Source organism: Equus asinus, chromosome 21, assembly GCF_041296235.1.
Source record: "Equus asinus isolate D_3611 breed Donkey chromosome 21, EquAss-T2T_v2, whole genome shotgun sequence".
NCBI classification, from domain to species: domain Eukaryota; kingdom Metazoa; phylum Chordata; class Mammalia; order Perissodactyla; family Equidae; genus Equus; species Equus asinus.
In genome coordinates this window covers 52601597-52628758 of record NC_091810.1, presented here as the reverse complement: position 1 = coordinate 52628758, position 27162 = coordinate 52601597, and the positions used below count along the sequence as shown (strand labels likewise).

At 38.2% G+C, this 27162-nt stretch overlaps 1 protein-coding gene across 1 annotated transcript in view; it reads left to right on the top strand.

The window, feature by feature from the left end:
• Positions 1 to 27162, top strand: part of SACM1L (SAC1 like phosphatidylinositide phosphatase) — a 60960-nt gene that overhangs the window by 8637 nt on the left and 25161 nt on the right. The window contains exons 2-9 of the mRNA XM_044754185.2: positions 7585 to 7682; positions 10486 to 10560; positions 11777 to 11904; positions 14710 to 14859; positions 17329 to 17388; positions 18305 to 18338; positions 24151 to 24252; positions 26325 to 26410. Of these exons, the coding sequence (XP_044610120.2) occupies positions 7585 to 7682; positions 10486 to 10560; positions 11777 to 11904; positions 14710 to 14859; positions 17329 to 17388; positions 18305 to 18338; positions 24151 to 24252; positions 26325 to 26410 (733 nt within the window). The remainder of the gene's footprint in view (positions 1 to 7584; positions 7683 to 10485; positions 10561 to 11776; positions 11905 to 14709; positions 14860 to 17328; positions 17389 to 18304; positions 18339 to 24150; positions 24253 to 26324; positions 26411 to 27162) is intronic.

Here is a 27162-nt window from a genome sequence, read left to right as displayed (position 1 = left end):
TTTACATTGACATATTTAGGAGATCTGGCAGCCTCTTCCACATGGCTTTTCATCTCCTTCCCTAGGTTTGGGAAGTTCTCTGCTAGTATTTCTTTGAACACAGTTTCTGCTCCATTCTTCTTCTCTTCTCCTTCTGTATACCTATAATTCTTATGTTGCATTTCCTAATTGAGTTGGATATTTCTTGGAGACTTTTAAAATTTCTTTTTAGTCTTAGTTCTCTCTCCTCCTCTACCTGGAGCATTTCAACATGTCTGTCTTCAATTATGCTGATACACCCCTCTATGATGTCTGTGTGAGCATTCAGGGAATCTGTATTTTGTTTTATTTCTTCCATCGTGTCTTTCATCTCTAATATTTCTGATTGATTCTCCTTTATAGTTTCAATCTCTCATGAAGTAGCTTCTGAACTCATTGAATTGTTTCTCTACATTCTCTTTTAACTTGTTTTTTGATGATAGCTATTTTGAATTCTTTGTCATTTAGATTACATATTTTTGTGTCCTTAGGTACTTGTCATTTTCTCTCTGGTCTGGAGAACTAATATAATGTTTGATATTGCTAGAGGGAGTGGCTCTGTTTTTTTGCATCCTGGTGTTATTTGATCACATTACCGCCTGTCACCACTGGGTGGGGGTCAAGAGCCCCATGTTCTGAGCCCTCTCCCTGCAGCTGAGATCCCAGGGGCTGGAGCTGCGCTGGGTGGCTGAGGGGGAGGGACTCTTTCTCCTGCATGCTTTCAGGGTTTTCTCGCTCTGCTCTCACTCTCTGCTCTCCTGGGGTGTTGGCTTGATAAGGTCACCACACCACGAAAGCTTTTGCCCGGGTAGAGGTCTTCCCTCTAGGCTGCAAGGGCCCTCGGGGGTCCTTGATGTTCCTGTGTCTCCTTCCCTGTTTCTTCCCTCTAGGAGGCCTCCCCCTGTCCCAGATTGCAGCCTATATGGGAGGGAGTGAAGTTTTCTCTTACCCTGTTCCACCTCCTCTGAGGGGGGCTCTAGCCTCTCTGCCCTGCATCGTATGGCTCCGTGGGTCTCTCAGATGTTTTTTGTGTTGTGTTTGGATGTCCTCTGTTGGAGTATGAATGTCCTGTCCATTGTATGTTGGAGGGGAGAGATTACTGGGGAAGCTCACTCAGCTGTGATGCTCTAATCATCTTTTTATATTAAGAATAACATTAGTTATTAAAGAAGTAACATACTATTTGTGTGGAGAAGTAAATTGTGCTAACTCTGTCTCCCCAATTATAGCTGTGAGCTTAGAAGAACATAGACCCCTGAGCAGTATGAAGAGGAGTATAATAACTGTGGACTCCACTCTGCTCAGGACTGTGTAGCCATCCTCGCATTTTATCTGAAGCCTGTTAACTTGTCTCAGATGTAAGACTAAAGCAGCTGAGAAGGGGCAAAAATGATGGCTTTGTCCAGAGACTAAAGACAGCAGAAGAGTTAAACAAAGCCCAGTGGTCTGAGGTCGTTTAGTAATAGAACACTGCTGCTGTTCTCTGGAGCCCGTTAGTGCTGGTCATATCACATGTGTTCTCTTGTTTACCCTCTGCTATCACTTACCTCTTTCTAATGGAGAGGAGGCTGAGCTGGGAAGTTCAGTGGTTTGTTTAGCGACTCGTGATAGTAAGCATGGAGTTGGAATTCACGCCAGGTTTATAAGAGTTTAAATTCTGTAATTTTTTCATGATACTATATTACTAGAATTTGAAGGCATCATCTTTTGGTAGGATGGCACAGAAATGGTGTGTTCAAAATAGACCCTAGTCAGTCAAGGAAACATTGTTACTTAGATTAAGAAACTAGGAAAAACCTTGGTTTAATAAAATTTAAGACTGTTCATTAAAAATGGTTTTTAAGGGGCTGGCCCTGTGGCGTAGTGGTTAAGTTTGGCACATTCCACCTCAGTGGCCCTGGTTCATGGGTTCGGATCCTGGCTGTGGATATACACCACTTCTCAAGCCATGCTGTGCAGCAGCCCACATACAAAGTAGAGGAATGTTGGCACAGATGTTAGCTCAGGGCTAATCTTCTTAACAACAACAACAACAAAAAGTAAAGTTTTTAAAAAAGTTTTATCACTTGGAAACCCAAACACCAGGTATCAAAAAATTCAGTTGAGGGGTTGGCTCTGTGGCCAAACAGTTAGGTTCACGCACTCTACTTCTGCGGCCCGGGGTTTTGCCAGTTTGGATGCTGGGTGGGGACCTAGCACTGCTCATCAAGCCATGCTGAGGTGGCATCCCACATAGCAGAACTAGAAGGACCTATAACTAGAATATATAACTACGTACTGGGGGGCTTTGGGGAGAAAAAGAAGAAAAAAAATGATTGGCAACAGATGTTATATCAGGTGTCAATCTTTAAAAAAAAAATTCAGTATCTCATTGAGATATTGAATGAGGGAAGCATCTCATTCCTTAATGCCAGGAAGATAAAGTGTTTCTGTTGGTGGATGTGTTTTGGCCAGGGGTTAATGTGAAAGTTATTTCATTCTACAGGGGATTTGATCACTGTATTAGTTTTCTACTGCTGCTCTACCATATTACCATAAACTTGGAGATTTAAAACAAGACAAATGTATTATCTCATACTTTCTGTAGGTCGAAAGTCCAACCAGGAGTCTCACTGGGCTAAGATCAAGGTGTCAGCAGAGCTGCATTCCATACCGGAGGCTCTGGGGAAGAATCCACTTACAAGCTCATTTAGGGTGTTGACTGAATCCACTTCCTTGTAGTTATGGGACCAAGGTCCCTGTTTCCTTGCTGTCTGCTTGGGTCCACCCTTAGCTTCTGGAGACCTCTTCTATCCTTGCACGTGGCCCTGTTATCTCAGGAGCTATCAACAGCTTGTCAAATGCTTTTCATGATTGAAATCTCCCCTTCCCCTTCTGCCACAGCTCTGACTGACGCTTCTGTCCTCTTCTGCTTTTAAGGACTCATGTGATTACATCGGGCCCACCCTGACCATCCAAGATAATCTCCATATTTTAGGGCCAGTAGATCAGTAACCTTAATTCCATCTGCAGGACAGTGCCTCGGTTGAATGAATAATCAGGAGATGGGGATCTTGGGGGGACATTGTTAGAATTCTGCTTATCACAATCACTTCTAAAATGAAACTTAATGTCTGCAGTTTAATTGTTCAAACTTTTAGCTATGCAAAGTGAAAATGATTTCTGGAAGAAGTGGCAGGGTGTAACCAAGATCTCATGCTGTCTTTTTAAAGCTGACATTGTCCTTTATCCTAAAAGCTTTTTTCTTGTTATAGACTTATAACTCTACAAATAAATCATGGAAGACATTCATTTATAATTTTTATTCAAATTTTTTATTATTCCGGGATATTTGTGTTTGATAAATCAGAGCTCTGTTTTATATAGTCTTGATATTTTGGGTGAGGATTTACTCCTAATACGCAACTCTGGTTTCTTATTTTGGAATGTAATTTTCTCTCAGATTTGCTTTTGTCATGTTATGATTTGAAGAATATATTTCTTGTAAACATGCAAATTTACATTGGTGTGAATTCTATCCACATATGTTGGAAAATAATTATCTTAGTTCTTTAAGTATTAAGAAACTTGGAATTATGTTGAGGAAAGCAGACTTCTCATTGCAATTCTGGAGCCAAAATGTGCAACCTGAGTATTTTTACTTTTTGGAATAGCACTATTGGAATAATTACCTAATTAAACATATATAATTATTAGCTTAATACAATTGAGAATAGATATGAATTACAGTTATATAGCTAATATGTTGCTGTTCAGGTATCCTAGTTACCTATGTTCAAACAATATATTTAAATTGGGATATAATTTGATTTCAGAATCTTCCTGTCAAAACTAAATTGCTCAGATATTGTCTGTGTGATATCGATACCTTCCGTTATGTTATTTGTTTAAAGCATGAATTGAATAACATTCTGATCCTGTGTTCAGAGTCCTGTCATGACAATTTGCAGCTTTTCTCCCTTCTCTGTTAAAGAATGTTTTCGTTAATGACAAAAAGTTATACTTATGAGTCAGCCTTTGTATGCTCTGCTGAAGTACTTCATAAGTGCTCACGGCTTCTCACTGCTCCTGAGGTGTTAGGTAAGCATCCTCATCCCCAGGCGTAGTGAAGGGCAGAGATGTCTTCTCTTGGTTCACGGTTGTGCCAGGAGGTTTTAAAGGTTGTTTCATTTAATCTTCAAGAGGATTGACTACTGCCCCCTCCCCCAAATCTCCCAACCCTACCTTTATTTTTTTTCTGGTGTTCACCATTGTCTGAAATCACTGATTACTTGCTTGTGCACTGATTTCTTTCCCATTAGAATGTAAGCTCTGTGATCCAGGGACTTTATACCACCAGTACCTAGAACAAGGCGCGGCATGGAAGAGGCACTCAGAACTTGGCGAGCGTTACATAGCTGGTAATTAGTAAAGTCAGAATTAGCACCTCTGTATTTTTTACAGCAAAGCCTGAGGCCTTGTGAGTGTAACTACTCCTAATGCAGTGCTCTTATAATTTGTTAAAGTAGTGTTTTGACTAGAGGCTTATGATCAGTTATGTGAGCCTTGGGTTTTGATTTCCCCTGTAAACAGGGCCTACGTGTGTTTGTTGATTGTGATTCTGGATGGTTGCTTTGACATTACTGAGACTAGAACACTAAAGCAGCATTGGCAATAGACTGTTTCTTATTAATGCTGTAATCATTATTTTAGAAGTAAGATAACAGAAGAGAGATTCTTTATTATTCCTGTGAACCTTATAAAAAGAACTCACGAAGTTTCTTAGGATATTAGAGGTAGGACAGGATGTTCTGTGATAGCACCAGCCATTGTATGAAAGCATTTCATGTGACTCTTTCACCTCTTGAACCTCTGTAAGCCCCAAAGAATGAAGTGGGACATCTCCTGCAGCACAGACACTTACACAGCCTTTAAGATTGGGCGTGTGGAGGGACTTTAAAGAATGAGGCTTATCAAAATGCCATCTGATTTAGAGACAGCACTTTTTTCAAAAGGTTTTATAAAGTCTTGTTTTTTAGGTCTGCTTTGTATTTTAAAAAACTTTTTTTTATTTGTTGTTTGTTTTTTATTTATCACCTACCTCCTAGTCCCTAGTGCTTGTGTAATGTTTAGCATATGACTTACCCTTAGAGTGTAACTTATGCTTGCAGAAAGCATCCTCTGCAGATATGGTTGATATGTTGGATTTTTTTTTAGTGATTTAAGGCTAGAGGTAACTACTGTCTGAGTAGACTGTCCAGAAGTTTGTTGTATTTCTTTTTGTTTGTTTTAGGACCTCCCACTTTGTTTTCTTTTTATAGCTTTATTGAAGTATAGTTCACATACAGTAAACTGCAGGTATTTAAAATGTGCAGTTTAGGGGCTGGCTCCATGGCCGAGTGGTTAAGTTCATGCGCTCTGCTGCCGTGGCCCAGGGTTCAGATCCTGGGCGCAGACATGGCACCGCTCGTCAGGCCACGTTGAGGCAGCGTCCCACATCCCACAACTTGAAGGACCTGCAACTAAGATATACAACTATGTACAGGGGGGGTTAGGAAGATAAGCAGAAAAAAAAAAGAAAATGTACAGTTTGATACATTTTGACATATTTTTACTCCATGAAACATCATCAGCAGTATCAAGGTAGTGAACACATCCATCACCCCTGATAGTTTCCTTGTGCCTGTAATCCCTCCCTTTTTTCCCTTCTGCACAAGTTAAACATATAACTACTGTATGATCCAGCCATTCTACTTCTCGATAGTCACCCTAGAGAAATGAATGCATATGTCTGCCTTAAGCCTTGTATGAGAGTGTTCATAGAACCTTCATTCAGAATATCCCAAACTGGAAACGACCCAGATGTCCATCAACAAGTGAATGGATAAACAAATTATGGTGTATCCATAAAATGGAATACTATTCAGCAATAAAAAGGAGTGAACCATTGTATTTAGTTTGAATTGGAGTATTTGAAATAGATTTGTCTTCTTTGTTGCATTTTTCTTGATTTGTATTAAAATTGATTTTCATTATCTTAGCATCTCCCCCCAAATGGAGGAAACTAGTGTAATATTAAGAAGTTAGTTATAGGGGCTGGCCCCGTGGCCGAGTGGTTAAGTTCGCGTGCTCCGCTGCAGGCAGCCCAGTGTTTTGTCGGTTCGAATCCTGGGCGCGGACATGGCACTGCTCATCAAGCCACGCTGAGGCGGCGTCCCACATGCCACAACTAGAAGGACCCACAACAAAGAATATACAACTATGTACTGGGGGGCTTTGGGGAGAAAAAGGGGAAAAAAAATAAAAAAAAATCTAAAAAAAAAAAGTTATAGATGAACTATAAAAAGATGTAAGTTATGTTTGGATAATTAAGGGTTGATTATTCCTCTGAAAACTTATAGTCAAAAATGGTCCATACAGTTTGTTCTGCTACAGGACTTGTTTCTATAAATTGAATTGCCTATTCACGATTGGTACCTAAGAAGTGATGTCAGTGATGGTTGTGTGGGTTCAGATAAGATTTTTCATAGGCATGGGGAGTGGAAAGAGGGAGTAGAATTAGGAAGGAAAGGAACAAGCCCTCAGGTTGACTGCTGCACAGACAGAAATTCTTTCAAGTGTGGTTTAAGAACAATTAAGATGAGTTCCTGGGGAAAAAACTAGTTCCTGCCCCAGCCTTGGTCAGCTTCTAGAGTGTTGTACTTTGTCCTGCGCCCACCTTCACAGCCTCAGTCTGCATTGTTTTAGCACTTGTAAATCTGCATTTGTACTTTATTATTTCTGTTAGTTGTTAATATTTCCAGCAGCAGCCCCTAACCATGCTAAACTGCCTGTCTGGGTTGTCCAAGTTACCTCCGGTGGAACCACGTCTTGTTTTTGTCGGACTCTGGTTACAAAGTTGCATAAATTTTGAGTAGTCTGTCCCGACGCGAACTTTACTTCCTTTATTTTTTATTTTGCAGAATGTGAAGTTTTTTTCAGGAACACGTATGTGACATTCTAACCAAAAAGCAGCTGAATGTTCAAGTAGTTTATTTTGAACCATTTTCTGAAAATGTTTTATTAAAAATATGTTTCTTAGTATTTTTAGCTAATACTTAGATCTTGCTTACCAAGTATCAGATGTTCCGAGTACTTATCAAAGATTAGCTCACTTTATCCTCACAACAGTGCAGTTTGATGAGTCTGGTATTATCTTTATTTCATGGCTAAGAGAACCGAAGGACTGAGAGAATGAGTAACTTGCCCAAGGTCACACCACACAGATAGTCTGGTTGTGTAGACTGTTCTCCTGAATACTATGCTACATTCCCTTCTCCACCATGTTGGATATAAAGATTAGATTTTGTTATGATCTTCTTGTGTAAGTCAAATTGGTGGTTTTACACAAATTAAAACCTTGTCAGCATTAAATATATAAGTGAAAAGAGTTGCAGTGAACGTGTGAGGACGACACAACAGCTTCATCTGTTCAGAAGCTAGGAAAAGGATGTCAGATTTAAACACTGCTGAAATTGTGTTAATAAATATTTCAGAAGTTTTCATTTCACTTGGTTTGGTTATTTATGGTTTTAAATTTCTTCTTAGGCATATCACACCTGAAAAATTTTATGTGGAAGCTTGTGATGATGGAGCAGATGACGTGCTTATCATCGACCGCGTGTCCACAGAGGTCACCCTCTCAGGTATTTTACAGCCAGATTCGGAAGTGCCTGAGCAAGATTTTATACCTAAGTTGCAGTGATTAAAATAAATTTATCAGAACTATGTCAGTGTGTGGATCTCTGGGGGTCTTTTTGTAAAATTTAATTCTTGCTACCTTGTTTGATTTTTGTGCATTAATTTTATGTTTTTTCCTTTTTATGAAAAGGAGAAATGATCTTGACAATTTTAGGTAGCATTTTACTATCTGTGAGGATTTAAAAACATAATTATTTCTTTATTTGTTCCCTTATCTGTATTCTATCATGATTGATTTTGTTGATGTCTGAGTTCCTTTCTAGCCGTAAGATTTAAGGTATTTGAATGTAAGAAAGTTGTTTTAGCATCGTGTGGAATTTTAGCAGCAGCTTTTGTTTTTGAAAATATTCATGACTGTGAGGATAATTTAATAAATGAAAATAGTATATGCATCAGTGGAGGATAATTTAATAAATGAAAAATAATGTATACATCACTGACTAAAACTTGTGGTTTAGGCAAATGATGTTCCTAAGCTTTATCTATCTATCTTATCTATCTGTCCAGTTATAGTTTGGTTTTGCTTCTCTGGAGTATGAAAAACAATTTTTTTTCAATTGTGTGGAACACTGATTTCTGACCAGCTTAACATAAAATAGTTTTAGTGACAAATTAATGTGCCATGTGATATCACATTTAGAATTTCGTATTTCATTTGTTTAAAAATTTACCTCTAGAGTTCTGTATTTTTTTCTTAAGTACAATATTTGAGTAACCATAGAGTAGACATTCAGTAAACAGTAAATATCCTTTGAAGGGGTAAAGTGAAATATGAACATATTTTGCAGAGGATAGTAAAGTGTTAGAAAGATATGACTAAATTTCCACTTCCTTGGTTATGTGGTTATTCTGGTCAGAACCATATATAGTTTTCCTTTGACCAAATGGAATTAGAGCTCTGTTTTAGTTTGATAATTTGGCGTTGCCTGTGTCTGTTGCTTGGTGGCTGCTCTCTCAAGGTAGCCTGTTTTTACCTGATGTTAGTGCACTTTTCCTCGATTTTAATCACACTCCTTTGTCTTGTATTGATACAACCTAGTGTCTTATAAAATCTTTGTATGGATGCAGTATTTTCAGTTATTTTTGGTCTTTTAGTGACATTTTATTTGTAGGTAGAGATTGCAGACCCATTTGAATGGACAAAGCTAAAAGTCCTGGATAGTTTGGATGTGAAGATGCTACCAAGCAGTCAACAGGAGAGACATGAAGAGATAGTGGGACTGAAGCCAGTGAGGATGAGGGGCTGCCTCCCTCGCAGTTTCTCTACCAGTTTCTTTTTACCGTTGGGAATACAGACCATTGCCACAGAAAGAGGGATTTTTTTCCCCATGAAAAACTAATATATTTTCTTAGGAATTATTGTACTTTTATTGCCATTACACTCCAGTTAATATAACTTAAAGCTTGATCATTATTACATTTAAGTTTATCAAATGATCTCCGTATATTCAGGATTTTCTCTGAGCTTTTCCACTGCACTGGTATTCCCATATTTCATGTTAATTAATTGTGACATAGCATTGCTAAGTAAAATGAATTATTGAGAGAAACAGAAGTGAATTTTAGACATAGTTCAGAATTAATTAATCCAGAATAACAGGACTGTTTTAAGAAATAGACCTTGGGTTGAGCCAGCCCTGATGGCCTAGAATGTTCGGCATATTCAGCTTTGGCGGCCTGAGTTTGGTTCCTGATTGTGGAACCACACCACTCATCTGTCAGTAGCTGTGCTGTGGCGGTGGCTCACATAGAAGAACTAGAAGGACTTACAACTAGAATATACAACTACATACTGGGGCTTTGGGGAAGCAAAGAAAAAGAAATAAGACTTGGGTTTACAGCAGTGTTTCAAAATGGGTTCCAGATGATAATTAAACTGTGACTGAAAGAAAAATTTATAGCCACATAAGTTTGGGAAACCTTGAATTAAACAGTGGAACAACTTTCTTTTACTGTAGGCCTTCTCAGAGCCTTTATTTTCCACTGCCTTGTGACTCTTTCTGGGAGAAGGAACAGAGGTAATAGGGATGTAGCAAAATAAGCTCATTTGACTGGGAAACCCTACCTCCTCCCTTTTTGAGGCCTTATTCCCTAAACTAAAGTTCTACAAAGTAAGTTTTTGAAATACAGTGGCTTAAAGTTTAACAATTGAGAAAGGACCCCTGTAATCTAAGCTACTCTTGTTATTAAGGGCAGTATTGATAAAATCACAGTTGATGGTGATGCCTCACTGCATACCTGTGTAGATCACTGTTAGACACTAGGAGGAGGCCTTTCCTTGCTCCTTCCTCCCTAGGATATTTGCCTGCATTTCCCACATTCTTAGACTGGATAGGAAGTAGTTTTTTGCATTGCAGTAGTAGCATGTAGAGATTAAAATCTTGTCTCAACCCTCCCTTTCGTTTACTTTCTAATTCTCTTAAAGGGATAGGGACTTAGTTTCTGGGAAAACATTGAATAAATTTGGTTGAAAATTGACATTAGAAATAATCTGCAATTTACTTGATGAGGCTGCTGAAGCATGTTACTTTTGGCACCGTATTCTAGACAGGCAGAGACGGTTATATGTAACGTGGGCATCTTTATTTTATATTCTGCCAAAATGTAGGTCTAACACTAATGAAGGAATATTGCTTTCTTAGAGCAAATCATACGTATTGATTTAGTTGAAGTAACTATTTAAATCAAACTAAATTTCTTTCTATTGATGAGCTTTTTCTATGTGCTTTTTCTTTTTTTCTTTTAAAGTTAAGAAAGATATTCCTCCGTCAGCTGTCACAAGACCAATATTTGGTATACTGGGCACAATCCATCTGGTGGCAGGTAAGCTAAGATGGGTAAAGAAGGTAATTAAATTGACACTAGTAGAGTATAAGATGAAGGCATACTTCATATCATGCTTTAGGCAATAAATCTTTAGGTGAGCTATTTGTCATTAATTTCTAAAGGTAATGTACCTCAAATGGCAAGTGGTGAAATTTATCAGCCTGAGGTTCTATTAAAAAAAAGTTTTGTTTTTGGTTTTATTTCAACTTGAGTTGAAACCCCTAGTCACCTAGACATTTTTCATAAATTCTAAGAGTATTTAAATAAAAATTTTAATGCACTGATGGACCAGAATATTCTACACCTTCAACCCCATTATAGGGTTGAATATGACATAGTGCATGTTAGAGAATGTTACCTGGTTCTGAGTTATTAGGAAAGTGATTTTGTTGGTCTAAGTTTCATTTCATTGAACTTTTAAAAAATTCCTGTTGCATTAGGCACTGTGCTAGATGCTGAGTTATAAAAGATGCAAGTCCCTTTTGTCCTGCAGTTTACAGTCTAATGAGAGAGGCGTTTGAATAGTAAATTACTGCGGTACAGTGTGACAAGTTCTAGGAGAGAGTTGTACATAGGCACTTGTGGGCAGAGTTTAAGAATTAATTTAGTGGTAAAGGCTTACCCTGCTGTATTTGTAGGGGAGGAGGTGGCCAGGATCAGGGTGGGTATATTGTGCATGGGGCTGTGCTGGCGCTCTGATTCCTGACCACTTATCTTTGTAATGTTGTAGAAACCAGTTAGTTATACTGCCCCAGCACATTTCTCTACCATTGAGAATGACATGAAGGACATAGGAGTGGTGTAGACAGGACATTGTCCTGCAATGGTCACGTCTCATGACTTGTGATGACCTAAGCTGCACACTGGGAAATGCATGAGCAGAGGCCTGTATCCTTGGGCTTGACAGAGAGAGAGAAGTGTTTTCTATCTCTGCTTTTCATCTGCTAAGATCATTTTTTGCTTATCAAAAGTTTTTGCTTTTATCTTTTTGAGAAAAAATTTGACCTTTCAATAGGAATTTTTCCAAATAATAAGCTTGTCTTTCTATTTGTCAATTCTAAAATTGCTTTAAAATAAAGTATGGGCCTTTTATTAAATAGCACAGTACAGTCTCATTGTGCTAGCCTTTAGAGTTTAAACAATGAGGACTGCTACTTTTGGCTTAAGAATTGCCTTATTTATATTTATGAATGTTTGGCTTTGCTTTTTGTAGGTAATTATCTAATTGTCATTACCAAAAAGACAAAAATAGGTGAATTTTTCAATCATGTAATCTGGAAAGCAACAGATTTTGATGTCCTTTCTTATAAGAAGACCATATTGCACTTAACTGATATTCAGGTAAGAAGTAGAAGCACTTAATTGCAAAACCCAAAATGGTACTATGGGGGGTGGGGGAGGGAGGTGGAATACCAAGAATGTTTGATGGGTGTCTTTTAAGCCTGGTTATTTAAGCAACTCATAGAGCAAGGTCGCTCTACCTACCTTTATACCTAACCATACAATGTATTTTTTTAAAAATCCTTCATATATTTTATTGCTTTTGTTTTGTTTTTTAAAAACTGACTTAGTTCTTAAATTATGAAATTTCATATGGAGAAAAAAGGAGAAATAGAAAATGCATATGTACTCAATGCCCAGATTTAGCTTTATAACCTTTTTGTAAAGAAATAAAATATTAGGGGGCCAGCCCTGTGGCATAGTGATTAAGTTTGGCATGCTCTGCTTTGGTGGCCTAGGTTCACAGGTTCAGATCCCAGGCGTGGTCAGCCATGCTGTGGCAGTGACCCACATACAAGGTAGAGAAGATTGGCACAGATGTTAGATCAGGGCTAATCTTCCTCAGGAAAAAAAAATAGTAATAAAATATTAGATACCTTTGAAGTTCCACTCATCCCTTTTTCTGCAGAGGAAAAATTTTTTTACTTTTACCACATGTGAATATGAGTGTGTATATGTGTGTATATATGTTCAAAAAGTCCTCCTTTTGTACGATTCCTATATACACGGATTTCATTTACCATAGTTTAGTTAATACCAGTCCCCCAACAACATGGTTTAAATTTCAGTTACCATGGTTTATTGACTAAAGAATTAGCCCACCAAAGATGAAAGTACAAAGAAACAAAAAGTGACAACTCCAGAAGTGAAATTTGAATTGAACATTAATCGAGTCTAGAAGAAATAGCTGACTGTGGGAATACTGATGCAGTCCCTGTACAAGAGAGTCTAGATACGCAGCAAGAAGTCTTAGTGAAGGTGAATTTATTGACGTTAATGGTGAAGTGGTTGTGATGTAAAGGGTGACGATGTCCTAGGGAAGTGATGCCAGCGACAGACTTCACATTAAAGGCTCTCTCAGAGGTGTTTCACGACTTTGAAAGTGCAAAGGATAAAGTGTTAGAAGCTAGGTCAGACTTAGAAAGGTGTATGGCAATTCACCAAGGTGTAGAAAAGGTACTCTGTATCATAAGTTACATGATAAGAAGGCAAACACTGTTCAAGCTACTCTTGGTCTTTTTTTTACAAGAAATAAAATATTTTAATTCTCACTGTTTCTGTTTTAAATTACAGTATACTAAATAAATATTAATTTTGCTATCTTTAAATTTCCCTGTACATTTATAACTTACAGTAATAAATATGCCTTTTTTTTGGATGGGGAAGATTGACTCTGAGCTAACATCTGTTGCCAGTCTTCCTCTTTTTGCTTGAGGAAGATTGTCCCTGAGATAATATCTGTGCCAGTCTTCCTCTGTTTTGCTATGGGACACTGCCACAGCATGGCTTGATGAGCGGTGTGTAGGTCCACACCTGGGATCTGAACTCACGAACCCCAGGCTGTCAAAGCAGAGCATGCGAACTTAACCACTACGCCACCAGACCGGGTCCCAGGATGTGCTTTTTATACTTTGGTTTAAACTTAAAATTTCTCTTTTACTATATGTATGTCAATCAATATGTATTAATGTATTCACTCTCTATGACACACGATATTTTAAGGCAATAAAAATGGTTATATTCATTTAATAGCTCAGTAATATTGACTTGAACAGTTTCTTCTTGACTGTTACATTTTATTGTCAGGCCGTGTAACTGATTTTAGCATTGCTCACTATGTATGCTTTGCTTGTGCCTTTTGTTTTAAAAAAAATATTTCTGAGCCCAAATTAAAAATTTTGTAGTAGGTAGATTTGTAACATGTAGATTAGCATGTTAATCATTTGGTAATCATTAAACATTACCAAACATTAACAATTATTTTATTTTATTAAAAAAAATTCTTTTTTGGTCAGGAAGATTGGCCCTGAGCTAACGTTTGTGCCAGTCTTCCTCTATTTTGTGTGGGATGCTGCCACAGCATGGCTTGACGAGTGGTGCTAGGTCCGTGCCTGGGATCTGAACTTGTGAACCCCAGGCTGCCGGAGCAGAGTGCACAAACTTAACTACTACACCACCAGGCCAGCCCCCAACAATTATTTTTTAGAACAAAAATAAAAACAAATGTCAGTTTGGTATTCCTTGGGAAAGCCAACTAAAATGAATATTAGCAAATAAAGATAAATTTTACTTTTACTGGACTTTTCTTTTTAATCTTTGTTTTTTTAAAAAAAAAATTCGATTTCATTTCCCATCTAGCCCAAACCAGTAAAGTTTCTTAAGAACGAGGATGGTATTATTCTCTTGTTATTTACTCTCTATGGTACTGGGCCCCTCATGAGTTTATGTTTTTTATTTGTTGAATGTGGATAATTACGCTAACCTAGCCAGGTTGTTGTGAAGATGAAAGAGAATCTATGTAAAGCCTTTGGCCACAGTAGGTCATGACATAAGGTGATGATGTTTTGTGAAGATAACTCTTCTGCCCGTTAGAGTAAAATTTGTGAAGGATACCAGAGGGAAGGAGTTCTATATGATCAATTAGTATAATAATACCGTACACCATTTATTGAGCATTGGGTGTGTGTCAGGAACTGTCCTTGGTCCTGGGAACGGGTGAGCATGCCCCTCCCTGGCCCGGTCCTTGTGCCAGTGGTATTTAACAGGGCTGGACTTACAGGTTTTTATTTTCATTCTTTTTTCATATTGACAGATTCCTTTTCGAGTATGAGATAGACTGATTTTGTTCCTCCCCTTTGTTTACAGTTACAAGATAATAAAACTTTCCTAGCGATGATAAACCATGTCTTGAGTGTGGATGGGTTTTACTTTTCAACGACCTATGATTTGACCCATACTTTGCAGCGGCTCTCCAATACTAGTCCAGAATTCCAAGAAATGAGTCTCTTGGAAAGGGTAAGCTTAATCTTCACTTATTTTTACTTATTTACTTATTTTTTTAAGGGACATGTCTGTTTCATCCATAAAAATGTATGTTGATTTTTCTTAATCCTGGCTATACCAGCATCTTGTGTGGGGCTTTGAAAACATACCATCTTTCAAATGTGTATCACAATCCCAAATTCAGGACCCCGGAGTCTGTATGTTACACAGACAGGATTGAGGACCACTGGTGTAGGTATTCAGAAATCCAGTCTAAACACACGCTGGTTATTTCCTAGCTCTCAGTATTCTGTAGTATAACAATTATTAGCATTAGCAACATAATTATAGTTATAAAATTAATATTCTAACAGATGATGTCCTTTCTGCAGTGGTGTTATTTACAGTTTTTGAAGCTAGAAAAGTAACAACTTATTGATTTGAGAACTTGAAGAATATCCTTTTAAGTGGGTTTTTTTGATTATTTTGCTTTTTTTTAAGATGACTGTATCTTTAGAACTTAGGCCTGATCAACTAGGGATGATCAAAACTTAAAATTTCTGATGTTCAGGAACCTGGATAATTGTTGCCTTCATTTTTTTTTAATTAGCAAACATAGTAGCTATGTTTAGGAGGGAGACAGAATTTAAAAGTTTGCTGTCAGTTATTTATTAGGTTGGACCATATGAAATTGCCAGTAATTGGCTAGTTTTGACCAATAAAAGTGATAATTTCATGTAGTTTAGCCTAAGTCAGTATTTTAGTTGACTGGCTCTTTTAAGATTTCACATGCTAATCTAGTAAAATTGTAGGTAGGCTTAGATGTAAATTTAGCTGTAAGCTAAGCAATCAAGAAACTTGGCTTTTAACTACGAAAAGACTGTTGCTTTTAAAAGCAGTTGCTGCATTTTCCATTTGTTTATCAACTGTCTCTCAAATGCCTGCTGTGTACCAGGCACTGTACTAGCCACTGGGGACACAGAATGAAAAGAGACAGCCCTTGCCTTGTGGGAGCCTGCAGTGTGCTGGGGAAGCGCCAATCCAGGCAATCACAAAACAAGAGACAGTTGCTGTCATGGAGATAGGTAACAAAATGTGGTAGGATCCTGAAGGAAGGTGCATCTCACTCTGTCTAGGGGAGCGTCAGGGACGACATTACAAAGGAAAGTAACTTTTGAGCTGAGACTTAATGATGAGTAGGCCTTACTGGTCAGGTGGCAGTGGGAGAGGGAGGGTTCTAGGCAGAGATGGTGGCAATATTAGGTTAAACTGTAAACAAAAGCCATCACATCTGTTCGAATGGGAAGGGAATCTTTTGTCAGCTAATCAGAAGAGTCAGTTACAGTTAACGTAGGGAATCATAAAAATGATAAATGAACCATGTATACCTTAAAATTTTATCTCAACTTAAAATTTATATTGACTGGTCTGTTTTTTAATGTAGGACCGAAGGCTTTTCTTTGTTTTTGGTTCCTTGATTGCTAATTGTCTTTCCCTTATAATTACATCCGTAATGCTTTCCAGTGGAGTCTCTTTAAAGATTTTGACACTTACAGAGCAGTCTGTTTGCAGAGTCCCGTAGATTTTTACTGTTTCTCTAATCTTTTATAGCTGCCACTCCCACTCTTAATTCAATAGCAGTTTTGTTTAGCAACTTCCCTTTTATCAAGTTAAATTCAAATCATTCAACTTTCTAGAGATAGCAGTTTGTTTTTTAAGTCATATTTTATTGATTTATAAAATATTTAGTTAAATTCTGTAATGGTGAATAACAAGTACGGCACAAACCGATTGGGAATGCACATCTGAATCTCTGGCTAAGGGCAGGAGCCTCTCCCTGTGACGTTCCGCTGTGGAGGGGCCGGTAGGGGGAATGTCAGATGGTGTGTTTTATAAAGAGAATGGAGAGAATTGGTTAATCTCCTGAGTTGTTGAGGGACCTTCTGTGTTTATAGTTTGAAGGTCAGAGTGACCAGAGATGAGACCAGAGAGTTAAGTAGGGGCTGCCAGATCCCAGGACTGGTTCAGCCATGCGAAGATTTGGTTCTTGAGATAACAGAGAGGCAGTGGGGCCTTTCCAGCAGACAGGAGACCTGTCATGTCGGAGAACTCCTGTTGACAGCATGTGGAGGAATAGCTGGGAAGGCCACGGCCAAGACTTGAGGCAGATGCTGTTTTAGTAGTTAGGCTGGAGTAAGATGTTTCTGACGGTGGTGAGAGTAGAGATGTAGAAGAAAGGAGGAATTTGGAAGGGGATCTAGGACTTAACAATTGACTCAATATAAGAGAAAGAAAGACTGAGAGGACTCCCAGGTTTCTGTCTGGCAGTAAGACAGGAGTACCCAGAGGAGGGGGAGGCTTGAGGGGAAGAGTTCTGTTTGGAGCGTGTCAAAGAGACCTGCTTCTAGCGACCAGGTGGAGACATTGGTTGTTAGAGTTTTGTTTCTGTAGAAGCTCAACTTGGCGGGAGATATTTTATTAATTTTACAACTTCTCTCTTAGGCAGATCAGCGGTTTGTATGGAATGGTCATCTTCTAAGAGAACTTTCTGCTCAGCCAGAGGTAACAAACACTAAATAAGCGGATTTTAACCTGCTTATTTGTTACAGTACAAGTTTTAATTGAATATATATTATAAAATGGCTACCTAATCACCAAGGAGTTTGATAAATAATTGTAATTTAACTCTGTTTATAGCTTATAAACTTTGATCACGTCTACCCTCTCACATTGTTCTAGGTTGAAGAGGCCCACTTGTTTTACTCTAATCTCCCTATAGAAGCCTTAAGTAAAGAAAAAGTACTTAAGTAGACCCAGAGATACTTTGCTTTTTATAAAGAAGAGAGACACAGTGGGTCTTGGTGGATGAATGATGGAGAAATGAGGGGCTAGGGCTAAGTCCCAGGCCAGTGGAGAGCTTTGCATTTGTCTTCCGATGGGGGTGTGATTCCCTTCAGTCACCCAGGAGAAACGTGCACAGATGTCACCTTCCTCTGTCCTTAGTTTATACAAATGAGGTGTAAACGAGGAGGCCCGGCCAGGAAGGATAGTATGTTGAACATAGGTAAATAGATTTGCCTCATGGCTTTATTTCTTGTCATTTGTTTTGCTTTTTGGGGAAAAGTAGCTTGGGCTGCAAACACTTAGCTTGGGTCTGTCTTTTGCCTGGAGGAGTGAAGTTGTTTGCAAAGACTGAAAAGGAGGGAGGTAAACGTCCTGCAACATCAGGCAGTTTTATTAGAGTTCCAAAATCTGTGCATATTCAGGCCCACATGATTGTAGCACATACTTAAATTTTTTAATTGAAAAGACAATGTTACATTAGAAAAATTTCTTTAAAATGAAAAGTTACCCATAAGCTTACTACCTTGTGATATTTGTATATTACTTCCCCATGTGTAAGTATTTTTTATATAGTGCTTTTTGTTTATTTTTAAAGTATATTTATTCCTAAATGTAATGTGTATCTTCATTTCAGGTCCATCGGTTTGCTCTTCCAGTATTACATGGCTGTATCCTTACATAGTAGTAATTTTCTAACAGTCTTTTTTTAAATATAAGGCAGATTTAGAGACAGTCTCAAATATTGCATAAGAAGATATTTTAGAATTAGTAGAAATTGCTTTTGATAAAATCAAATCCATTAATATAAAATCTTAGAATCATGGTTGTAAATGACTGTTTTTTTTTGAAGAATGAACTCTTTAGACTGAACTATTCTTTCTGTCCGAGAGGCCTGGGGGTGATGATCTTAAAGAAGGACTGTGCACTGTGTTTTGCTTTCGTTAGACTTTGTAGCAATAAACGAGTGGTTTGAACCTGGCTGTTGAAGTGAAAACTTTCCTTAGTATAAAGTTAGACTCAGGAACTAGGGTGACCAGCAACTTGGAGAGAATTACAGCTAATAATTGTATTTGCAATAGCCACAGAAAAATGAACGGTATGCGAAGAGTAATTCTTGGGGAGGGGGAGTAAGTACAAATGCGAAGTGAGTAATGATTATCTTACTGTAAGTTCATTTTAAAAACTTATCTTTATCGTCGACGTCATAATAAAAACAGGGAAGCAAAGCGAGCTGGCTGGTAAATGCTGGTGGGTGCCTGTGATGGGGACTACACCCTGCAGAAACTGAGCTGGTCTTTCTCTCACGTTCTCCCAAGATGCTGATTAACACAACAGTCTGTCATTTATTTGTTCGTTCTGTCCATATGATTTCCTTTGTTATTATGCTTGTTATACTTAAAGCAGAAAATTAATGGAGGAAACATTTCCCACAGTTGTGGGAGAATAAAAATCAGAAAATCTCAGGATAAAAGTTTTTGTTTACTCTAGTTTTTTCCCCTCCCCTCCCTGGAGCTTTCCAAGCTTCCCCTCAGGACATTATAAGAATAGATGTATTCAGATGGTGCTTTAAGGGGTTTGAGATTGTGAATGGACAAATAATATCAAATGAGATTATGGAAGTCTTTCCTAGGCAATTTTGGAAGAGCTTATCCATTCAGTTGATTGATTGATTGATTGATTGATTGAGGAAGATTAGCCCTGAGCTAACTACTGCCAGTCCTCCTCTTTTTGCTGAGGAAGGCTGGCCCTGAGCTAACATCTGTGCCCATCTTCCTCTACTTTGTATGTGGGATGCCTACCACAGCATGGCTTGCCAAGCAGTGCCATGTCCGCACTGGGGATCCGAACCGGCAAACTCCAGGCTGCCGAGAAGTGCAACATGCAAACTCAACCGCTGTGCCTTCGGGCCAGCCCCTCCATTTAGTTTAAATGTAAAGCTTTAAATTAGCTTTTGTTTAGTGTAGTGTCTTGACTTGAACTATAGTCATATGTTTCACATACATACAGACAGGTGAGCAAGAGCAAAGGCCCGAAGGCAGGAGCATGACTACAGCAGCGAGAGTGGACAGGGAAAGGTGGGAGCTGTGTTTAGAGAAGTAGCTGGGCCCAGATTATGCAGGGTCTTATGGGCTTTGTCTTTACTTTAACTGTGACGAGAAGCTGTCAGGATGTGAGTAGAGGATTGGCATGATAAGGCAGGACCACTCTGACAGTGATGTAGAGAATAGGCTGCAGGTGGGCAAGGGAGGATATGAGGACTAAGTAGGAGGCAGTTACAATAATTCAGGTGAGAGGTGATGTTGCCTGGGACCAGGATGGTAGCAGTGATGGTGGTGGGAAATGGTCAGGTTCTAGATATGTTTTGAAGGTAGAGCTAACAGGTCTTTCTGACAAATTATACATGGGGTGTGAAAGAGAGAAGTTTAGTATGAATCTAGGTATTTGGCCAGAGTAAGTGGAAGGAGGCCATCCACTGAGGTGGGAAAGAGTCTGCAGTTGGGAGGGAGGCCAGAGAGTCCCCGGAGTCCCATTTGGACATGTTAAGCTTGAGATTTCTATAGATGTTCAAGTAGAGAAATCCAGGAAAGAGATGGATTAATGGGGCTGGAGTTGAGGAGAGAAGTTCGTGTTGGAGACACAAGTTTGAGTCTTCAAGGCGTAGATGGCATTTCAAGCCAGGAAGCTGGATGAGATCCTCAAAGGAAGGAATGCATATAGAGAAGAGAAAAGGTCTGGAGAAAGAGAAGATAACCTGAAGAGGACTCCAGATGGTGAAACAATGCTAGAGCCGCATGTTGTAGGCCTCTATGAGGACAAAAGACATCTGAAGTGGAGGAACCAAAGTGAGTGAACTGAAAGGACAGGTCGTAGGATTCCTCTGAGAAAATGAAGATGAATCAGCGAAGGGCAGTGAGGAAGAGGAGAACTAACCAAGTGAGAGTAGTGTCTCGGAAGCAAATGCAAATCGTATTTCCAAGCTGAGGGTGTAATCTGCTATGTTGCTGGTTAGTTAACTATGAACATTAGGGAGGGAGGTTATGTTCCTGCTCCCTCCACTCTCTTCCCCAAATGGGGGATATTACCAAATGCTGATGACGAAGATTTTGGAGAACGGGAAAATTGGAGAAGGTGAAAGCACAGTCATATGCTGGAGTGATGTCCCTGAGTGTGTGAGGAGGGTGGGATCTAGTGCACAGGTCGAAGGCCTGGCACGGGCAGCTCATCTTCCATTGTAGAAGGGAAGCGGCTATGTGGATGTGGATGCTGGGTAGATAGATGTGGTGGGAGCATGTGAATAGCTTTTATTTTCATGGTGAAGTAGGAAGCAATGTCCTTAGCTATGAGTGGGATGAGGGTGGAGTGTTGGAGGAGAAAGTGTGAAATGGGCATGCTGAGTGGGAGGATGGCTCCGGGGGTAACTGATAGATACAAGACTAGACATTCACAGTTAAAAAGTTATATCATAGTGATGTGCTTCTGTATGATTTTTATTTTCCTCTTGCTCCTTCTGTGCTTTCTGGATTCTCTGAAATGTATGTATATGTGTCTTGTAATCAGGAAGATGATTTATAAAACAGTCACATTCCATGCTACGCTTAGCTCCTTAAGGGAAGGCTCTTGGATTTCTCATCCTTGTGCCCTGGCTCTATTTTGATAATTTGGGTGAATAAATGAATTAATATTTCCTTGGATTCTTCTCTAGTGCTGTGGGTTTTAAAGGAGAGCGAATTAGGAGGTCAGGATGAGTTGTTAGTAAGTCTGATGATACCGGGTAATAGGGGATGAATCATTAGAAATTCGTATTGCTAGTGTCATTCGGTCCCATGATTTTGAACATTATTTGGCATTCTCTTGTGAATTTACCAGCGCTTCCTCCATGGGTACCTGATACATTTATACCAGGAAGTATTTACAAGAAGGTTACAGCACCACTGTCAGAGACTATGAATGCCATGAGTTCCATCAGCAGAAGGATTAGACCTCTTGTGGTATTGTCCTTGTAGATCGCTCACAACACTGAAGAGGAATGAACTGCTTCAGGCAGTAAAAGGATGAATCTTAGGAACTTACTTGGAGAAATAAACAAGGACTTGAAGTTTATAAAGAGCGGTACCATTTTTATAAAACTCAAAGCAAACTGTGTGTTATTAAGTCATGGTTGCATGGATGAAACTAAAAAGGCAGGAGAATTGTCTCTGCAAGCCTGAGAATAGTTTTTATTTCTGGGCGAGAAGGCAGATGGGTGGGATGGAGAAGGAACAGATAATTAGATTCAGGGTTTTGGCACTGTTCTGAAGTTGGATGGTAGATTCATAATTTTTATTTTATTGTACTATTATACTTTATAATGAATGAATCAAATTATATTAAGAAAAGAATGTTACGTGTAGAAAATAACCATAGGGCAAACCCAAACAGATGAGGGAGGAAAAAAGGTAAGGCCATTGAAACAGTAAAAGAAGCCTGTCTTTCTGTTACGCCCACCAGGTCTGGTGCATGTTTAAAAAGGAGACAATATCAAGTGTCAGTAAAAATGAAGAGTCAAAGCAATTCTTGAAACACTTTTGTGTTTCCCGATAAAGTCAGGTGATGAATATACTCTGTGCCCAGCAGTACTGCTCCTTAGAAACCACCCCCACATGTCCGTGTAGAGATGCATGTTGCAGCACTGTGATGATAGCAAAGTTGGAAACAACCTGGACAGGAGAATGGATAAACTGTAGTATATTCATACAGCCATAGCAGCAAATGAACCTCATGAACATAATAGTGAAGAAATAAAGCAAGCCAAAAGAATATTTACAGTAACAGGCATGTATCACTTAATGATCGGGACACATTCTGAGAAATGCATCGTTAGGCAAGTTTGTCGTTGTGTGAACATCATAGAGTGTACTTACACAAACCTAGATGGTATAGCCTACTACACACCTGGGCTAAATGGTGCTAATCTTATGGGAACACCGTCGCATATGCACTTTGTTGTTACCTTGATTAAAATGTCATTATGCAGCACATGACTGTCATTCCTTTTATGTAAAAAAAGGTCAGAAACTATTCCGACTGAACAATAAGTGGAGTGGCAAAACTAGAAAGACAAGCAAGGGAACGATGAACTGCGTGGATAGGGGTTACTTCTTGGAGGTGGGCAAGGGAGCTAGATAGAGAGGAGCGAGTGTTTTGGGTGCTCCTGAGGTGTTGGTGGGTACACATGTAGGTGTGTATTTGTTTAGTATTTTTTATTATGGTCAGATATATTTAACATGAGATTTCCCATTTTAGCCATTTTTAAGTGTACAATTTAGTAAGTGGTGTTAATTGCATTCACAGCGTTGTACAAACAGCAGCAAAACCTTTCCCTCACCCCAATCAGAAATTCTGTATCTGTTAAGCCATAACTCTCCATACCTGAGTGTTTTTGTAAATATTTATATACATTATGTATTCTTTCTATTTATTATATTTCGTAATAACATTATTTTAATGTAAGAGGTTTGCCATCTCCAAAGGCTTCTGCAGCTCTTCTACATTACTGAGTGAGTGAGTTATCATGTAGCATATACTATTACCAGTAGTTAGAAAAAGAGTTTTATGTTAAGAAAAGTTTTTGGGGAGATACATTCTTTTTTTAATATTCTGGTTCATTTTTCCGTTTCATGGAAGAAGAGTTAAAATTTCTGTTTCTGCATAATCTTTTATTCACAGTTTGTTATGTAAATCTTCATATGTTTATCAACTGTTATGGCTAATTTACATTTGTAGTCATGCATATGATTCAGTTGTGGTGTTTTCTTTCATTTTTTTTTTTGAGGAAGATTAGCTCTGAGCTAACTACTTCCAATCCTCCTCTTTTTTGCTGTGGAAGACTGGCCCTGAGCTAACATCCATGCCCATCTTCCTCCACTTTATATGAGGGACGCCTGCCATAGCATGGCTTTTTCCAAGCGGTGCCATGTCTGCACCTGGGATCCAAACCAGCGAACCCTGGGCCGCTGAGAAGCAGAACGTGCGAACTTAACTGCTGGGCCACTGGGCCAGCCCATCAGTTGTGTTTTTTTTTAAACTGTGGTAGCCTAGCCTTTTTCCCCACTACTTATTTGAAGGTTAATCTATTTTAAATTTATGTTTTTCATTCAAAGTAGGTTTTTTGGTGTTATGGTTAATACTTAATTCTTTACTTTTAGAAAGTGGTTGAGGATATCAGGGAAAGGAAATTATATTATTTAAATAGAAACAGTATAGAATCACTTAAACATACGGTCTCTATGTCATTATAGAGTCGCTGACTTGACAGTATTTCACAATTGAATAATTACACTACTAAAGGCTTGTGAATATTGATGAAGAATCAAAAAAGATTTGCGTATTCTCTTTTTATCACTTAAAGACTGAATCATTCTTACTAGGGTAAACAGGTTCAAATTTAATCTGAAAATAATACATATGATTTCTATATATATTTTTCTTAATGTAGTTAAGTTATTACTATGCACTCGTGTTCTATTAATGGAAAATACTTTGATTGGATTCTCATCTCGAGGAGAAGTTGTTTCAGAGCTGGTGTGCGCTATTATGTAAGAGGTGAGATTAATTTTGTCAGCATGATTCACTACTGGGTTATATCTATCACTAACATTTGTCGTATGGTGACATGAATGTAACCTTTTGTATTTTATTTTCATTATCATTTGATAGCCTCCCTAAGTATTTATCTCCTACTTCATTATTCTAATTAGGTAGGTCGTCTTTGCTTTACTCCAGCTTCTGTAGTTACATTGCAGATATTAATGAGATACTGTAGGCTGCTTCTTCCTGCTTTAAGAGGAATTATGTTATTTGCTCGATGTCTGAAAGCACAACTGAACTCGATGTAGTTTTCAGTAACCTAAACTCATACCAGGAAGTATTTTATTGCTCATGGTGTCTTGTGCATGCGTAAAGCTACACATTTGACTTTCTGCTGTCAACTTTAAAGATTTACATTTTGAGCGTTCTCTAGGCTGTGTACTAGCAACATGCTAATTTGCTTGAACCAAGCTTTTAAAATATGTTTTAAAAGTTACTGTCATTATGAAAAGGAGTTTCTCTAACTCTTTCTGGGTTTTTTTTTTTTAAGCCAGAATGTATCAGAATAAAATCCAATGGGCCATTAGATAAATCGGAGAAGTTTGGGCTAGGGAGCTGTAAAAGTTATCTGATTAATCTCCCTTATTACAGGTGATAGAGTAGAGGAAGAAAGACGTTTAGTGAGTGACCTGGCCAAGATCACAGGACAGAACTAGACTAAGCAGCTCACTTGTCACTAGATTTTCTTGGATGGAGACATATTTTTTAACTAAGTTTTTCAAATAGGTAATGCATTCATGTAGTTCAGGTATCAAAAAGTATAAAAAGATATGCAATAAAAAAAATATTTCTCATTTCCAACCCCATCTGCTGGATCTTACTCCCCTAACCAGTTAATCAATTGTCAGTTTATTTATCCTTCCAGATAGTTTTTATGCTATTACAGGTATGTGCGTTTTCCTCCTCATATAGACCGTAGTTGGATGCTGGGCACATTTTCTTGCACCTTGGTTTTGTCTTTTTTTTTTTAAACTTAATGTATCTTGGATATCTTTTCATAAAAGTTCTCTTTCTCTCCCTACCCCACACACAATCTCACTTTCATTCTCATTCTCACTTTTTAAAATAACGAGATGTTATTCCTTTATGGAAACTATGGAAAGAACCAAGTATAGCCCATGCCTCTGACGAGTAATTGTAGAAGGCATTTCATTGATGATTTGCCTCAATAATTTTGTCCCCTTCTGATAATATATTAGTCAAAACACGGATAGCTCACACCTCGTGGAATATGACAGAAAGAATGTTGAGAAATATTTGAGACAGTTAAAGATCCTCCGATTTCTTTCTGATAATTTGGTAACTTGAGTTAGGGACCAGCTTGAAAGTTGCCTTTGGATAGCAAGCTTTTCTTAGTAAAAATAAATCACGTAAACAAGATTGTAAAGGAATACTTCAAATATTTGAGAGGACTAACCAGTATCAAGACTAAGCGTTGTAGAACAGTGCTTTTCAAACTAGGTTTTGTGAGTATATTCCTGGTTTTATAGAAATTTTAGGACCATATACAATTTTTGTGCTTTCATTTTGATAATTAAAATTATTATAAGCATCTGTTGGACAATTTGGATTATTATTATGAAATACTATTAATGTAATGAAATACTGTTAACACAGTAGCCCACATTTGCATTTAATATTGTTTAATAGTTTTATGACTTTCAAAATAGTATTTTTCAAATTGGCATCTGTGGACATACTCTCAGAGGTCCTCGAGAATTTGTTTTTTCTTTAAAATATGTGTCAAGTTTGAGAAACACTGTTTTAGAGGAATTTTGTATTTATAAACAATTGATATATTAAATAGCAATCAGTTTCATCTGTTTATTAATAGGTCCTTAATACTCCACTTTAAGCCTGTTTAAATGGGTGAGCTTCTATTAGCTTTCTGATCGTGTACTGTGCATTTGTTTGACACTTATTTTTATAAGTACTTCACTAATTCAAACTGACTTAACTCTCTCCTGAGTTTCTGATGTATTTCTTATGTAATAAATGTAGTTAATTTTAACTTTTTTTCAATTTAGGAATTGATTCTGAAGGTCACGCAGCTAACTTTGTAGAAACAGAACAAATTGTGCACTACAATGGGAGCAAGGCTTCTTTCGTACAGGCAAGTTAATATGTCTGTTAGGCAGCTAGCCAGTTGGTCTTTTCTGCTTGGATCACAAATTTCTGTTGTTGAAATTTCCCTCCTCTCTCCTTTTTTTAAAGTAATATCATTGTCTGCTAATGTGGAAAAAGTTCACCCAATACAAGGATAAATTCCATTAATCTGGCACTCACTTGCTGACATTTCCTGACCTTGAATTAAATCCCCAAAGGGGAGGGTGGAGTAGGAGGTGCAGGGGTTCTGGAGAGGAGCCGCCTGTCGGCTTCAGGGCAGTGATGATAGCACAATGAAGCAGTGATGATAGCACAAGCCGCTGGCTCCCGGCTGACTTTCCTGCCTGGCACTTCACTGGCAGGTGATCGCTCTCTTCTGTTGCTTTCTTTGGAGCTGTGGATCCCTTGCTGCTCCAGAGCATTAGTGGTTAAACATAATTATAAGTTCATGGACATAGTCATTTGAGAAGGAATAAGACAATTTTCTAGTTTTATTTTTATGCCAAATTATATAACAGACGTAACTTGTTAATTTTTACTGGTAGATAAATTGATTTATTTTAGAATTTAGGAGAAACACAGAACTGTCTACTATACTAGTGCCATGTGTATAAAATCAGAAGGGAGAGGGTTGTTTGCAGATGTGCTCTCACAAAATGGTAACTTGAGGAACCGGTACGTATGGACTTCTTTTGTAGTTGGTAGGTTGTATTTATACTTTTTCCTTTGCAGCCATTGATATATATTTATATACATACA